Below are 16,001 nucleotides of genomic sequence, written 5' to 3' on the forward strand. Positions count from 1 at the left end.
CCGGCCTCAGTTCTACTTCCATAAAATGGGACCAAAACCCACCCTTGGTTGCAGAGCTGTTAGGTGGCGGTTTGGGTTCCTATAATAAAGGGCTGTAATGCTCGTGTCAAATGTGAAAGGCAAAGGTGAGGAACCTTTTTTCACCTGAGGGGCCACATTCCCTTCTAAGCGGCCTTCCGGGGGCCGTATACCAATGGTGGGTGGAGAGAGAAACAAAAGTGGGTGGAACAACAAAGGCTAATTTTAATTAATGGATAGTGTGGTTTTTTTCTGGGGGGACACAGGGGTACGCATACCTCTAAACATTTTGTGAATCTTTGTACTTTTGTCTATTTAATATATTTATTTTCCCCTGATTTGAACTATAAAATGGTGATTTTCTTGAGTCAAAATGAGAGTATCCCTAAACTTTTTTTTAGAAAAAAGCACTGATAATAGTAGTTCTACCTTTGAACACCAGGCTTGTTTTTACATTTACACACACACACACACACACACACACACACACACACACACACACACACACACACTTTCCTTTGTGCAGATAAGTAAGAAACAATATCATCATCATAATTTATTAGTTATACTCCGCCCATTCGGCTAGGTTTCTCCAGCCACTCTGGGCGGCTCCCAACAGATTAAAGGATTAACAGGGTTCAAGGGCAGATCCTAGCTAGGAAAAATCACTCAAAGAGGGTGCCTAGCAGGGTCGGTAAGGGGTGTGGCCTGGAGAGAGGGGGTGTGGCCTAGTGAAAGTCTCAGGAGCCAGATAGTGAGGTTGGGAGAGCCTCTGAGCCTGAGGTCCCCATCACTGGTGAAAGGCATCTCATTTCTGTTCTTAATTTGTTTAAATGTATTCAGATGGACAGCTTCTATCTCTAAGGCCGCTAGCCATGGTTTTTAGCGCAAATGCAAACCATCCCTTTAACATATCAGCCATTGTGGGGGTGGGTGGGAATTAATAAAGATATTAAAAACTGGCTCTGCTGAATTACCTTTCTGCTAAGGGGTTAAGGACTCGCTTTGCATTTAGAAGGGTCCCACGTTTAACCCCTGATATCATCTCCAGACTGAAGGGAGCTCTAGTAGGCGGGGAACCAAAGGCCATTCTGTGCTCAATGAGGCAGTGGCATGCAGTTCCTTAGGCTCACATTATGATGTTTTTTTCATTTCCAGGTAGCTATTATGGCCTCCCATACGGTGCCGGGAAGGGGCCTTATGGCGGTGAGTTCTCTTAGTCTCAAGTGCCTAGCTTGTGGCCTGGGGGAGATGGGGAGGGGCTGAGGGAAACGGGTGTATTTTGGGGGATGAAAGTACATGGATCTGTGTTTGGGATGGGCTTCTCCAAGGTTCGGCTCTGGGTACCACAAATGAGGCTGGCTGTTTGAAACCTGTTTCACTCTCACGGCTTTTGTGTGAGGACTGCGTTTTTTGAGGGGGGATTTTGGACCCCCTTCAGAAACTCTGTCAGTTGCCATTCAAAACTACAATCCCATAGACATCCCTTGATTGAGAAGCAGAGCTGATGCTGGCACCAATATCTCAGTGTAGCCGTCTAGTTCTTTGCATCAATAAGGAGGAGGGGACTGTACCACATCACTCTGAAGCAATCTGGGGATGGGCAAAAGCACAACAAAAAGTTTCTGATCCTTGGAACCCACATCATCAACCCCCAGCCAATTTCCTCTGGGCTTTGCATTTGGCGGTTCTTCTCCCCTGAAGACTTGATTTCTCTTTGTGGTTCCAGGTGTTGGGCCGGGCGGCGTGTATGGTGGTGCCGGAGGGAAGGCCGGTTACCCAACAGGGACAGGTAAGCAGGTTCCACTAGCACACAACACCAGCGAAGGATGACCCCCAGAGTCTTGGACCCCTTGCTGACACCTCTGTTGCTCTGCACAGTGTAATAAATGAAAATCTGCCCTTATTCCCTTATGGGGGACACAAGAGCCCTTATAGAGTCCTTTGTAGGTTCTCCATCAGTCAGAGGAAAAAACAGAGGCCAACCAGAGAATATTGAGAAGCAAAGCAGCTTGTAAGCCTGATCTTTATTGAACCATTGCAACAGGGTGCCCCCTTCACACACAGGGGAAGGAGGAGGACCCCGAACCAAGGTGTGTCCGCCCTTATATAGACATTTTAAATTGCCCACCTTGGAGTCCAAGACCACCCCCAGAAACATCATACCTACATCACAGAATGGGCGGGCTAAAGCAGAAATCTGAGCAGGTTGTTTACCTCATCATCTGAGTGGGTTGTTTAACTCCTGTCTGGCAACAGATAGGTAGCCGTGTTGGTCTGCCATAGTCAAAATAAAAAAATTCCTTCCTGTAGCACCTTAAAGACCAACTAAGTTAGTTCTTGGTATGAGCTTTCGTGTGCATGCACACTTCTTCAGATACACTGAAACAGAAGTTGCCAGATCCTTCTATATAGCGAGAAGGTGGGGAGGGGTATTACTCAGAAGGGTGGTGGGAATCGGAGATTGGCAGATAGCTAAGATGAGCCTGTTGACGACTCTTAACGACTGTAATAGGTCTTACAGGAAAAGGCAAGGGGTGAGAAGGTGAGAAATGGCTTAGTCATGTATAATGAGATAAGAATCCAATGTCTCTGTTCAGACCAGGTCTCTCCATTGTTTTAAGTTTGGTAATGAGTTGCAATTCAGCAGCTTCTCTTTCCTTCTCACCCCTTGCCTTTTTTCACCCCTTGCCTTTTCCTGTAAGATCTATTACAGTCGTTATGAGTCGTCAACAGGCTCATCTTAGCTATCTGCCAATCTCCGATTCCCACCACCTAGAAATCAACACATGCTTAGCCAACCTGGTGCCTCCAGATGTTGTTGAACTACAACTCCCACAGCCCCAGCCAGCCTAGCCAGGCTATCTGGGGCTGATGGGAGTTGGAGTCCAAAATGGCCCTGCTGGCTGAGACTGATGGAGTCAAACAACTTCCCCAGGTTGCCAAAAGGCTTGGCTCCAGTGTGTTACTTGGTTTGGATCCTTGATTTCTGAAGCCAGTAAGCTGGAAGGGAGATCTGTGCTTTGTGTCCTGAAGATTCTAGCAATGTGGCCACATCGCTGAAGCTCTTTTTGTTCTTTTTGCAGGTGTGGGAGCTCAGGTAGCTGCTGCAAAAGCAGCTGCCAAATATGGTGAGTGACACCATGCTGGAGGAGCCCATATGTAGCCATTCTCTTAAGCCCAGGCTCTGGCTGGCCCTCATTCACTCCTCTTTCTTTCTTTCTTTCTTTCTTTCTCCGAAGGTGCTGGAGCTGTGCCTGGTGCAGTCGGAGTCCCTGGCGCTGGGGCCCTTGGAGGAGGCTTAGTGCCCGGTGCTGGTGTCCCAGGAGCAATAGGTAAATGACCTTGGATGGGTAATAGGCAAACAGTTTTGTAGAGTTAATAGTCAGTGCCTTTGGAGGAGTGATAGATAAGCATCTTTTAATGGGCAATAGTAAACACATTGGTTTGTATGTGTGTATGTGGGTTTGATTTTTTCTTTATTTTAGGTTCTTTATATTTTGACAAAGTAATAATCATAAATAAATAAGAATAAGAATGTGCACCCCACCGCCGAGACCATTCCATTGTAACTATCCAACCTCCCGAAATTTCAACACCTCTTGCAGCGGTTTGGCCCCTTTCTGTATTTCGTGCAGCTGTCAATAAATTTGTGAGCAAGTCCTTCACAGCCTGCGAGGCTTCTTTTCTTGTTTTTGTAAGTCACCTTGAGTTGCCCCAGCAAGAAAAAGCAACTAATAAATTAAATTAATAATAATAATAATAATAATAATAATAATAATAATAATAATAATAAATGATACGGATAATGATGAATGCGCTAGGTGAGTGCCTTTGCTGTCGTTGTGGCCAAAAGATTCTGCAGTTGTGCTCTTCAAAAACAAGCCCATCCAAGTTGGCCAGGCGAAAGGAATGGCTCTCAGTTTCTCTCACCCTTTTTCACTGCAGGTGCAGGTGGACCAGCGGCGGCAGCGGCGGCAGCAGCCAAAGCAGCAGCCAAAGCAGCAGCTTACGGTGAGCTGTTTACCCAATTGCTCAATAAAACAGCCCAGAAATCACAGGATTTCTGCAGTGCTAAAAACAAACAGAAGCCGTAAAGGTAGAAATGCAAGTTCCGTCAATAGGTACAGTAGAGCTTACTGAGAATGCCTGCTGAAATCAAAAGGTCTTTGCCAAGTGCCTGAAATTCAACAGGGAGGAGGCGGCTTGCCTGATCTAAGCTCCACAAAGTCGGTTCCACAATCCTGAGGCTGATATGGAGAATGTGGCTCTCTATGAAAGTTGTTGTTCTCTCCTAACACTAGAACTCACAGGCATCCATGTGGGCAGATTCAGGACAGAGAAAAGAAAGTCCTACTTCATGCAGCACAGAGTTAAACTATGGAACTCGCTTCCGCAGGAGGCAGTGATGGCCAAACTGAATGGCTTTTTGAAAAGATTAATGGAGGAGAGAGATATCAATGGCTACTAGCCGGGGTGGCTCTGTCCACAGTAAGAGGCAATATGCTTCTGAATAATGCCAGATGTTGGGAGTCACAAGTTGGGAGAGTTTCTGTGGCACTCAAGTCCTGCTTATGGGCTTCCTTTTGGGGCATCCGGTGGGCCACTGTGACAGCATCATGCTGGGCTCTGTTGGGCCACTGAGCCATCCAACAGTCTCATCTTCTTATAGATATGAGCCAGGCACCTGAGCCAAGGGGGACCACTAGCAGAGAACCCCTTTCCCTAAGATCTCAGTGGCTGGGCAAGGATATATGGAATCAGGTGGTCCTTAAAGTATCCAAATTGTTGAGGGCCTTTTAATTTAATCCAGACTCTTTGAACTCGGCCTGGTAGCCAGTGCAAAATTGATAGGGGAAGGGGTCCAGTTTGGAGTGGGGGGAAGGGTACTTAACCCTTCCCCCACCTGCCATCTCACCCACTGTACTGTCTATCTGCTTTTGTGAAGTAACAGCAGGAAACTCTCCTTCCTAAGCTACTGATGAGGTCCTCAGCTACTGAAGGTAATGGGGCCTTTGTAAGTCCAGCTGTCTTTTGTCAACAACACATTGTTGCTGTTTTTTGTGTGTTGAATATACGCTATATGATAATTTATGGACCTAATAGGTATCTAAAGCCATTTCCACATAACAAAATATGTATTTTATCATAAAATACATATTTTATGCAGGCACCCTATATACAAAAATGAGCAAACCAGTAATATTTTAGGGAGCAGGCTAGCAGGTGGTGCCCAGTATTTACACCACAGGAGCCTACACAACACAAAAAACTGCTGCTGTATGTAGGTTTTATTTTATTTGTTTTTTATATTATTTTGGAAATGTACATCCAGTTTTTTTCTTTAATTTTTTTGGGGGGCCCCCAAGAGAGTGGGGCCCTAAGCTATAGCTTGTTTAGCTTATACGTAAATCTGGCACTGATTTCAACTCTCCCCACGCTTCGCTCCAGATTGCATCTCTTTCCTCCTGCTCTTTAAGAGGCCTGCCAAAGACGTGGATCCCCAAACCCAGATTTTTTGTGTTTTCTAATGGAAATTTCATTCCTGCCACTCAACGCCCTCTTGCGTTTGGATTCGTGAATCCGGCTTGGATTTAGGGCGGGCGAAAAATCTTGCCCCAATTGCACAGAAGCAAGGATAAGTGCACTATCAAGAATGGATCCATGCCAGTGCTTCTTGAGTGCTGAGAATAAGATCTGATTTGGGGGTGGGGTGGATCTTCTGGACAGACTCCAGCTCCAAAGGTGTGAGCTCAGCCAGGCTGGAGCCCCAACACACACACACACAGTTTTGTGGAGTCCTTAGTAACTCTTCCCCCTGCCTCAAGCATTGCACCCCCAGCCGCACCTGATCTGCTCCAGAGAGCGATAGCGGCCTGGCCTGGCCTGGCCTGGTTTTCCTGGGATCGTCCCAGAACACCATCTGGTTTTGATTGGAAGCAGGCGGCCAGCGGGGAACTGTGCAATTTTGGGATTGAAGAAAAGCCACAGTCGAATCAGGTTTCGCTGGAGTGTGTCTGCAAGGAAGAGAGGGAGAGAGAGAATGTACTCCTTTTCCAGCTTTTGCTGCGCTTAGTAACCTTCCGCCCTGTGATTGGTTAGGAGCGAGGGTGCCAGAGCTTCATGGATCATCTCTATCCACACCACATTGGAGCTTATTGTGGGGGAGGGAACAACTTCCAGCGTTGAAGTTGGGGCACTTTAGCTGCCGGAGTAACTCGTCTCCACAGCAAGACCACAGACCAAAATCCGGTGTTCTTTTCTAGTCACTTCACCTCAAGAAGAATAGTGTAGAGTTGGAAAAGGTTGAGGAAAGGGCAACTGGGGATGGAGCGAATCCCCTTTGAAGAACAATTTCAGCACTCGGGACTTTTTAGTTTAGAGAAAAGGCGAGTAAGAGGCAACATGATGGAGGTTTCTAAAATCATGCAATGCTTGGAGAGAGTGGCAGAGAAGTTTCCCTTTCTCTCTCATAATAACACTAGAACGACAATGAATCTGAATGTCGGAAGATTCGGGACAAGATTAAGGAAGTCCTTCGCGCAACGCAAAATGAACCTGTGGAACTCCCTCCCACAGGAAGCAGCAGTGGCCACCAACTTGGAGGGCTTGAAAAGAGGATTGGACCAATTCATGGAGGAGAGGGCTATTGATGGCTGCTAGCCAGGATGGCTCTGCTCTGCCTCCATAGCAAGAGGCAGCAATGCTCCTGAATTCCAGTTGCTGGAAAGATAGGAGGAGAGAGGGCTCTTGTGCTCAAATCCTGCTTGCAGGTCTCCCATAATGAGCATCAGGTTGGCCATTGTGAGAACAGGATGCTGGACTGCATGGGCCCTTGGCTTGATCCAGCTGTGCACTTATTATGTTCTTGTGCTATGTTTAGCCCTGCATTTGCAAGGCATCGTCCTCATATAGAGGGGCTTTGGCAGAGAGCAACTCATGACAGCCCTGAAGTGGCAGCTACTCCCTGTTTGTTTTTAGCCCAGAGGTGGGTGGTGGTGGTTTGGATTCTCAGCCACCCCCTCCCCCTGTGAAGCACCCCTTGAGGTTGAAACAGAGGCTGGTTCAGCCTGAGTCTAACTCTCAACTTCATTCTGAAGCCTTGCACTCCATTGACCTGGGTGCAGAAAAGTGGCGGATTTAAATATGTTAAAACGGATGCATATGCAAATATGTTTTTGCTCACAAGTCCTGAGTTAGAAAGTGCATGAACTGTTTATGCTGTAATCTTTTTTTGCAGTGGTGGGGTGCGGGAGAGATAGGCTACAGTGAAATTTGAGATTACTCCATTGATTCCTTATGGGTACCTACATTCCCAAAGGAGTTGGAGATGGGAGGGTCTGCTGAAACCAGAAGTTCAGACTGTGTGATGTTCCACATGCTTTTAGCTCTATGGCCCAAGCAGAGTTGGGATCCCACAGAAGAGGGAAGCTGCCCTCTAGTGGATCAGTCTGGCTACAACACACATGTGATTCTACTGCAGATGACAGATGGGGGGGGTGCCTCAATTAAAGACCAGATAAACCCTTCACTTTCCATATAGCCAGAAATGTTGACGTGGTGGTAGGAATCATAATTCATTGTGGAGCAGCAAAAAGCCCCTCATGTCACGTATAGATAATCCTATGAAAGGGATTCCAGTGATCTTGCCCATTGGGCTGCTTTGGCTATTTAAAATGTTGGGGTTTAAACTGAAATACGTCACTGATGTACTCTTTCACGGCCGTTCTTCCACTTTAAGCCTCAGTGAGATTTGCATATGGGGAGGCATGTGAAGGTTTGCTGTATATCTTAGACACACACCCTTCAAATTAAGTCCCACTGAACTGCCTTCTGCGTGAATGTTGGGTGCGACTTGCAGGAGAGAGGTCTTGCATGGGTTAAAACAGATAGGGACCTCCACACCCCCAAACTACCTCTGTATACCCAGTGGCATACCCTCCAACATTTCTCAGATGAAAATAGGGACATTCTATTCTACATCGAGAGGTTTCTCCCGTGTTTGATCTCCTGCACTCATATATTTCACATACACCTATACATCGGTCACCTTGAGACAATTGCAACCTTTAAGCCTAGCCTACCTCACAGAATTGTTGTAAAGAAAAAATGTGTGAGGGAAGGGGTCATGTACAGCCGCTTCAACAGATCAATGGAATGGAATGGAATGGAATTGTAGCTGTAAGCTGCTTGGGCGTGGAGGAGAGGAAATGGAAAACAGGGACATTCCATGATCAAATAATAATAATAATAATAATAATAATAATAATAATAATAATAATAATTTATTTGTACCCCGCCCATCTGGCTGGGTCTCCCCAGCCACTTTGGGCGGCTTCCACAGAAACCAAAAAACACTAAAATATCATACATTAAAAGCTTCCCTGAATAGGGCCGCCTTAAGATGTCTTCTGAATGTCAGGTAGTTGTCCATCACCTTGACATCCAATGGGAGGGCATTCCACAGGGCGGGCGCCACCACCGAAAAGGCCCTCTGCCTGGTTCCCTGTAGCTTCGCTTCTCGTAATGAGGGAACCGCCAGAAGGCCCTCGGCGCTGGACCTCAGTGTCCGGGCAGAACGATGGGGGTGGAGACGCTCCTTCAGGTATACTGGGCCGAAGCCGTTTAGGGCTTTAAAGGTCAACACCAGCACTTTGAATTGTGCTCGGAAACGTACAAATCAGAAAGTGGGGTGGCTTCTGTCATTCCGGGACTGTCCCTGGAAAATCGGGACACTTGACGGGTATGCAGTGGTTCCCGAACATTTTTGGGGCTTGCCTCTTTGGTTCCATAAACTCATCTCCAGTGCCCTCTATTCTATAAAAAATACATGATTCAGAACAGTGGTTTGCATGAGCCCCTAAGAAATATAATAAAACAATGAAAGTGTCACAATTAATCATGCCTTTATTCAAAATCCAATTGAAAGTTGTTTAGTTTAATTAATTCAACAAAATGGATTAATTTTATCCAGGGTGCGACTCCCCAACACCATTCCAGAGGACAGCTGTGTTTCTGGCAATTTTTTACTCTCCTCTCCTCTCTCTTTCCCCAGGTGGCCGAGTTCCAGGGACAGGCATCGGTGGCGCTGGTGTCCCGGGGGTTGGGCCAGGTGGCGTAGTTCCTGGCGCCACACCTGGTGTTATTGGAGTCGGCCCAGGAGGAACTGGGGTAGGAGGTATGTGTCACAGAGTGGGGGGGGGGGGCAGATGAGGAAGGTGAAGCCAAATTGGAGGGATTTGATCCTGTTTGCACATTCGTAATCTGCTTTTCGTGACTTACGAAACACAGACCCCCATCCTTTAAAATTTGCATTCCTCTGGCATTTGCAGTGCATTTCTTCAGCCGAGTTACGTGTACAAAAATGCACGTACTGGAATAACTGTGCGTATAATTATGCTTCTTAATTCATTTCCTGCTCTTCACCCTAAGGTCCCAGGGCAGGTTACAGCATTAAAGCACAATGTCAAAAGCTATTTTAAACAATTATAAGCGTACCTGCTTTACCTCCTATTTCTGAGACCTATCTTCCTGTTTTCTCTTTGGCAGGAGTGAGTCCCGCCGCAGCGGCAAAAGCAGCAAAGTATGGTAAGATCCTGAGTTGTTGAGTCACAGTTTTTGATGAGGTTTGAGATGGTGGGCATGGAGGGATCCTGCCTCAAGTGTACTCCACAGCACTGGGCACACCAGGCAACCCCCTTAATATCCTTGTGCCCATTTCAGGTTTCAAGTCTCAGAGGCGAAGAATAGGTGGGGGATCCACTTGGCTCACTAGTGAAATACCGCTACTCATCATTTTTTCACTTACCCAGCAATGGGGAGGGGAGCCCACCTTCCAGCAAAGATCTTCCACTGCAGCCAGCCCAAAACAGATCCAAATAATCGGTGTCATCCAAAACCTCCTGGATTAATAGAATTGTAGATTTGGAAGGGACTCTCAGGGTCATCTTAGTCCAGCCTCCTGCAAGAGTTAAGGGGTGGAGACATCGCCACTCACTCTTGCCCCAGAATGGCAAATTCAGTCCCTGGCAGGACTTAACCCAAATCATGACCTCCTTTAAGGGAGCTGGACGGTCCTTCAAAGAGGCAGTAGCCACCTCCAGGGTCTAGATTGTGGATCTTTGGCTGCTTTTAATGGTGGGGATCTGATGAGCTGGTTGGAACTGGCCTGGCTCTCAGATTCATTTCTTCTGTCTCAGGTCTTATTCCTGGTGCTGGTGTTGGTGGAGTTCCTGGTGCTGGTGTTGGTGGAGTTCCTGGCGCTGGAGTTGGTGGCGTTCCTGGTGCTGGCGTCGGTGGAGTTCCCGGTGCTGGAGTTGCTGTTCCAGGTGCGTTTACATGAGAAGGTAACAACATGGGACCAGTTTACCTGCCAGACCACTTTGATTTGCAGAACTGGCACTGCTGCAAGTGCCACATAATACCCGTTACGTGTTTGCAAGAAAATTCATTTTTAGCATGGCAGCAGCTACACTTGTGCCTTTTGACACAAGGCAAGCGCCTTAACTGCACTCTTTTCAGTGCCTGCTAAAAACATCTTTTGTTCAAGCAGGCCTGCGCAGACATGTAGAAATCTGCTGTGTCTTTTAATACTTTTTTTTAGCATATTGCAGATGTTATCTTTTGAATTTTTAAGAGTTGTAGAGGGTGTTGGTAAAGTTTTTTTTAATTTCATGTTTATAATGTATATAAAACAGAACAATGATATCGACAGTTGAAAATTGAAATGCGAAACTACAAGACAGACACACAGAATGAGTGCAGTTGCACACAGGTGAAAAGAAAGCAAGTTACAAGTAAACAATATCAGCGTTATATGATCACATAGTTCCAGATTTCTGATGTGGGCTGCCTTGAAAATGATGATTTCGCTGTATATATAATAAAGGAATGGCAAATCATATTAAAAGCACCTGGGCTTGCTAGCCCCTATGGAAATCTACAATATGCTTAATTTCCCCCATTATAGTTATATTCCAGAGTGGGTGGTACCAAGCATCCAGTATAAGATTTTGGGTCGTCCCCCCATTGTGTTTCCTATTCGAGCTGCCAAGGTCATAAGTAAGACCAATTCTTTTGGCAATATATCTACACTGGTATCATCAGAAATACAGTGGTAACTCGGGTTGCATACGCTTCAGGTTACATACGCTTCAGGTTACATACGCTTCAGGTTACAGACTCCGCTAACCCAGAAATAGTGCTTCAGGTTAAGAACTTTGCTTCAGGATGAGAACAGAAATCGTGCTCCGGCGGCGCGGCAGCAGCAGGAGGCCCCATTAGCTAAAGTGGTGCTTCAGGTTAAGAACAGTTTCAGGTTAAGTACGGACCTCCGGAACGAATTAAGTACTTAACCTGAGGTACCACCGTATTCAGCAACTTAAAGAGTTGTTTTTACCGGTAATTCTGTTGTTTGACTCACTTTGTAAATCACTTAGGGTTCTGTTTTTAAAACCAAGCAGTGCATAAATGAAATAAACATGGTAGCTCCAGGAGTGCATGGGTGCCGTGGCTGGCTAGCCCCTTGACTCATTTTTGTCTCTGCCAACAGGAGCTGGAGTGTCGGCAGCAGCAGCGGCAAAGGCAGCGGCAAAGGCGGCCGCCTACGGTAAGCTGAGCATCCTCCTCCTGTCCCAACAGCATTGAGGCTGCTGGATAAATCAGGGCAGGCCGAGCCAAAGCAGGAAGGAATGGAAAGATCTCTTTAGGGAAACAGAACATGGGCTTGACTGTTTAAGAAAATCAGGCGATTATGAAGCAGCACTCCGGACAGACTACCTGATGCCACTGAATATATTACAGAAAACCCATAAAGTCTAGAGCAGGAGCAAGGAAGTTTTTTCAGCCCTTCTGTTTCAGGAAACTTTCGGGGGGGGGGGTATGCCAGAGGTAGGCAGGGCCAGAGGCAAAGGTTTCAATCTGCAAGTTTTAGTCCTTTTTGTGTGTGTGTCTATTATTATTTTAACTTTTTGAAACCCTTAATTTCCTTAGAGATAATTTTACTGATTTTCTTTTTTTGTAAGCCGCTCTGATGGTTGGCTTTTGTTTTTTTACAATCAAGCAGTGTATAGATCTTATGAAATAAGTGAATAAATAGAAATGGTCATGTAGATTTTTGCTAGTTTCTACACACTCTCACACAGCCCTCTCTGTCCTCCATGTGGGGGCAAGCAAACATGCACTGCCAAGACAAAAAGCTCTTGAGGGTATGAAGGCCCCGCTAACCATGCCAGGCTAGACAAAGCCAGGAGCAGCAGGTCTCGATGGAATCACAGAATGTTGTAGAATTGCAAGTGACTCACAGGGGCCACCTAGTCCAATTCCCTGCAACGCTGGAATCACAGCTCAAGAATCCCTGATAGGTAGCCATCCAACCTCTGCTTAAAAACCTCTCCAGGACTTCAGAGTCCACCACCTTCCGAGGGAGTCCGTTCCACTGTCAAACAGCTCTAACCCTCAGAAAGTTTTTCCTAATGTTGAGTCAGAATCACCTTTCTTATCATTCGAATCCATTGGTTCAGGTCCTCCCCTCTGGAGCAGCAGAAAAGAAGCTGGCTCCATCTCCCAGGGGGCGGCACTTCAGGTATTTGAAGGTTTGCGGCAAATGGCTAATCTGACCTCTTGTTTGTCATTTCCTGCAGGGACTGGTGTGGTGCCTGGCTATGGCGCCATTGGTGGTGTGGCACCTGGTGGAGTCATACCTGGTGGAGTCGCACCTGGTGGAGTCGCACCCGGTGGGTTAGGTAGGTTCCCCCCTCTGTGGGAAGTCAATGCCTTCTCAAGGGAACAGAGCGGCTCATCCCGAAACCTTGGTCTTTGCAATAACATGGAGGCTGCTCCTGCTCTGTGGAACAGCGTCAAGATGGGACAGACACCCACTCTCTGCATTTCCTGAAGACAATGGGAGATGTGAGGCAGTTGTGTGTTGGGGGGGGGAGGTTCCTGGCAGGCTTTCACAGCTGGATGAAAAGGGTCTCTACTATGAGTGCGCACCACCCACTGCTCAAAAGCATCCAGGGTCCTGGAAGGATGGGAGGAGAATGGTAGATGGGCTGGGCTGGGAAAGAGCTTTGGCTAGTGGCCAAGGTGGTCAACCACTGCCATCAGACCTGGTGCGGGTGGTCCTGCTGACACCTCTCTCTTTCTCTCTCTCAATTCTCAGTGCCAGGAAGCCCCGCGGCTGCTCAAGCAGCAGCAAAAGCAGCCGCCAAAGCAGCCAAATATGGTAAGGAGGGCCACTGTGGTGTGTAGTGGTTAGAGTGTCCGACGAGGACCTGGGAGACAAGGGTTCAAATCCTTGCTGATGGTGGAAGCTCACTGGGTGACCTTGGGCCAGCCACAATCCTTCAGCCTGATCTGTCTCACTGGGTTGTTTGTGGGGATTAAATGAGAAGGGAAAGAACCATGAATGCCGCTTTGAACTCCTTGCAGGAAAGGTGAGATATTAATGTAGAAAATAAATAAATATCAAGACTTCCAACCAGCACAGGAGATAAGGATGGCAAAGGAGATGCGGATCAGTTTTTCTTTAGCCTCGCAAATAGTAGTTGTGCACAAATGCATGACGCTCTTGGATTCCTGTCGTAAAAAATATTGACACTCTGAAGACACAGACAGAGATGCTCGTGGAGGCTGGTCTATTAGGACGAAGAGGGTGCTGCCCCACTGCCCTCAGCCAGCCCCCACCCTGCCTGCCTTCTTCAATTACAAGCACTCCATCGGGTGGCTCTGCCTATCAGCTTCCTCCTCCTCCTCCTCCATTGTAGGGAGGAGGAGGAGAAAACCAGGCGTTGGCTCCACCTACTGTTAGGCTCCCTGCCTTCTGCCCTACCAATCCTGATGGACGCCACTGGGGCAGGCCCTTCTCCCTTTTGATGATGTAGCCTCATTTCAAGAAGACACAGAAAACATCAGTACGAATGCAACTGGCGTTAGGAAGTGAGCAGGCTGAGCAGGGAGCCTGCAATACCCTCTCCTAGTTTTGATCTAAATGTTTTCCTCTGAGGACATTGGCTCCACCCAGGTGCTGTTCTCAGGGTGTGGTGGGGCTCAGGACCATTTTCCAAGTGTGCCTTGCTCCAACAGGAGCAGGAAGAGGCGTTGGCGGCGTTGCCGGTGTCGGTGGCGTTGGCGGGGTTGGTGGCGTTGGCGGCGTTGGCGGAGTCGGCGGCGTTGGCGGAGTCGGCGGCATTGGCGGTGTTGGTGGTGTTGGCGTTGGTGGTGGTAAGCAGCCATTAAGTGCCAACAACTTAGAATTTTATCTTGTTTTATTTGGGGCATGGAGATTTCCAGGTGGCTCCATGCAGGGCACAAGCTTCCTGAGCAGTTCACAACACAAAATGAGCGTGAGCCAGCCCAGAGAGATGCTCGTGGGAAGCCAAAATAATGATGAGGGTTTTTTAAATGAAAACAAATTTCTTTCCTCTGCAGCAGCAGCAGCAGCCCCGGTTTAGATGGCTGCACACAGCTGCTGCTTTTAACTTCTTAAAGCAATGCATACTAGCTGACTGCACATCTCAAGTTGTGTCAGGGACTGGGTGGATGAGGCAGAGTGGTGGAAGCCACTTGCCCAAGAGCCCCCAAGGAAGGCACAGAAGAAGATGACTTAGATCCTGGGTCCTGGTGGCAGGATACTGGCTGCAACTCAGAGGAGGGGACAAGCTGGGAGGTACTAGAAGCAGGAAGCTTGAGGTATCATGAAGAATCATAGAATCATAGAGTTGGAAGAGACCACAAGGGCCATCGAGTCCAACCCCCTGCCAAGCAGGAAACACCATCAGAGCACTCCTGACATATGGTTGTCAAGCCTCTGCTTAAAGACCTCCAAAGTAGGAGACTCCACCACATTCCTTGGCAGCAAATTCCACTGTCGAATAGCTCTTACTGTCAGGAAGTTCTTCCTAATGTTTAGGTGGAATCTTCTTTCTTGTAGTTTGGATCCATTGCTCTGTGTCCGCTTCTCTGGAGCAGCAGAAAACAACCTTTCTCCCTCCTCTATGTGACATCCTTTTATATATTTGAACATGGCTATCATATCACCCCTTAGAGGCAGAAGCAGGCCGGTGGCCCAGCACAGGGCAGGGGAATGAGGTTCCCAGTTTGGATGAAGGCTACAACAGAGGAGAGCCAGACCCTTCATCTCTCCCACAGCTCCATCATGCCAGCCTCTCTGCTGATGGCTCTCTGGCTCCACTTACTCCTAGAACATGAAGGGTGTTACGTATTGCTGAGCAACAGGCTAGGCAGGCACAGAGAGAGGCTCCTGGGGCTTGCTGTAGCAGAAGATTGCAAGGGAGGAGCCCTGACTCGGAGGACTAGATAGTGATGGAGGGGCTGCACACCAGTTCAAGCAACTTCTTCATGGGGGGGGGTTGCCTTTATGAGCCTCCTTGTATTCCCCCCCCCCTTTCCTTAATAATGAAACTAACTGCACGTTAGCCTCATGTCTCCCCCTCTGACCTGTGAATGACCTGATCTTTCTATCAGCCCCCTGACAAATTGCTGGAAACCACAGGAGGGGAGAGGGCTCTTGCCTCAGATCCCGCTGGAGGGCTTCCCATGGGGGCATCTGACTGGCCACTGTGGGAACAGGAAGCTGGGCTAGGGTCATCTTAGTTCTTATGTCGTGGTGTCCCAATGGGTTTGGCCCTAATCCCGACTCCTTCTGTTCTTCCGCTAGTTCCTGGGGGAGCAGCGGCAGCTAAAGCAGCAGCAAAGGCAGCTAAATACGGTGAGTCCCCATTGCGTCCATCCTGATCTCATATCCCCTGCCTAATTAAGTTCTTCCCTGCCCCTCTGCGCATCCTGGCCCACTGCCCCATAGTGCCAGCCAGTGAGCTTTTTCCCAGATGCAAAAACATGATATCATCTCTGAAGCATCCCACATTGCCACGATTCAGATTGTAAACTTTCTGGGGCATGAGGCCTTAGTTGTGTGCTCACCGATCATTTAAAACACCTTCAGAACACATTCCCACCTGGAG

General features: G+C 47.8%; 1 protein-coding gene across 7 annotated transcripts in view; it reads left to right on the forward strand.

The window, feature by feature from the left end:
- ELN (elastin) overlaps positions 1-16,001 on the forward strand; it is a 60,634-nt gene that overhangs the window by 36,406 nt on the left and 8,227 nt on the right. For 4 of the 7 annotated variants that reach the window (XM_082201417.1, XM_082201416.1, XM_082201412.1 and 1 more), the window contains 13 exons: positions 1,177-1,224; positions 1,748-1,810; positions 3,105-3,149; positions 3,261-3,353; positions 3,967-4,032; positions 9,074-9,196; positions 9,568-9,606; positions 10,218-10,346; positions 11,570-11,626; positions 12,660-12,761; positions 13,181-13,243; positions 14,104-14,241; positions 15,698-15,748. In XM_082201417.1, coding sequence (XP_082057543.1) covers positions 1,177-1,224; positions 1,748-1,810; positions 3,105-3,149; positions 3,261-3,353; positions 3,967-4,032; positions 9,074-9,196; positions 9,568-9,606; positions 10,218-10,346; positions 11,570-11,626; positions 12,660-12,761; positions 13,181-13,243; positions 14,104-14,241; positions 15,698-15,748 — 1,017 coding nt within the window. The remainder of the gene's footprint in view (positions 1-1,176; positions 1,225-1,747; positions 1,811-3,104; positions 3,150-3,260; positions 3,354-3,966; positions 4,033-9,073; positions 9,197-9,567; positions 9,607-10,217; positions 10,347-11,569; positions 11,627-12,659; positions 12,762-13,180; positions 13,244-14,103; positions 14,242-15,697; positions 15,749-16,001) is intronic. The other 3 variants (XM_082201413.1, XM_082201414.1, XM_082201415.1) reach the window with 3 other exon arrangements.

Source organism: Podarcis vaucheri (genome assembly GCF_965113315.1).
Source record: "Podarcis vaucheri genome assembly, chromosome: 15".
NCBI lineage: Eukaryota > Metazoa > Chordata > Lepidosauria > Squamata > Lacertidae > Podarcis > Podarcis vaucheri.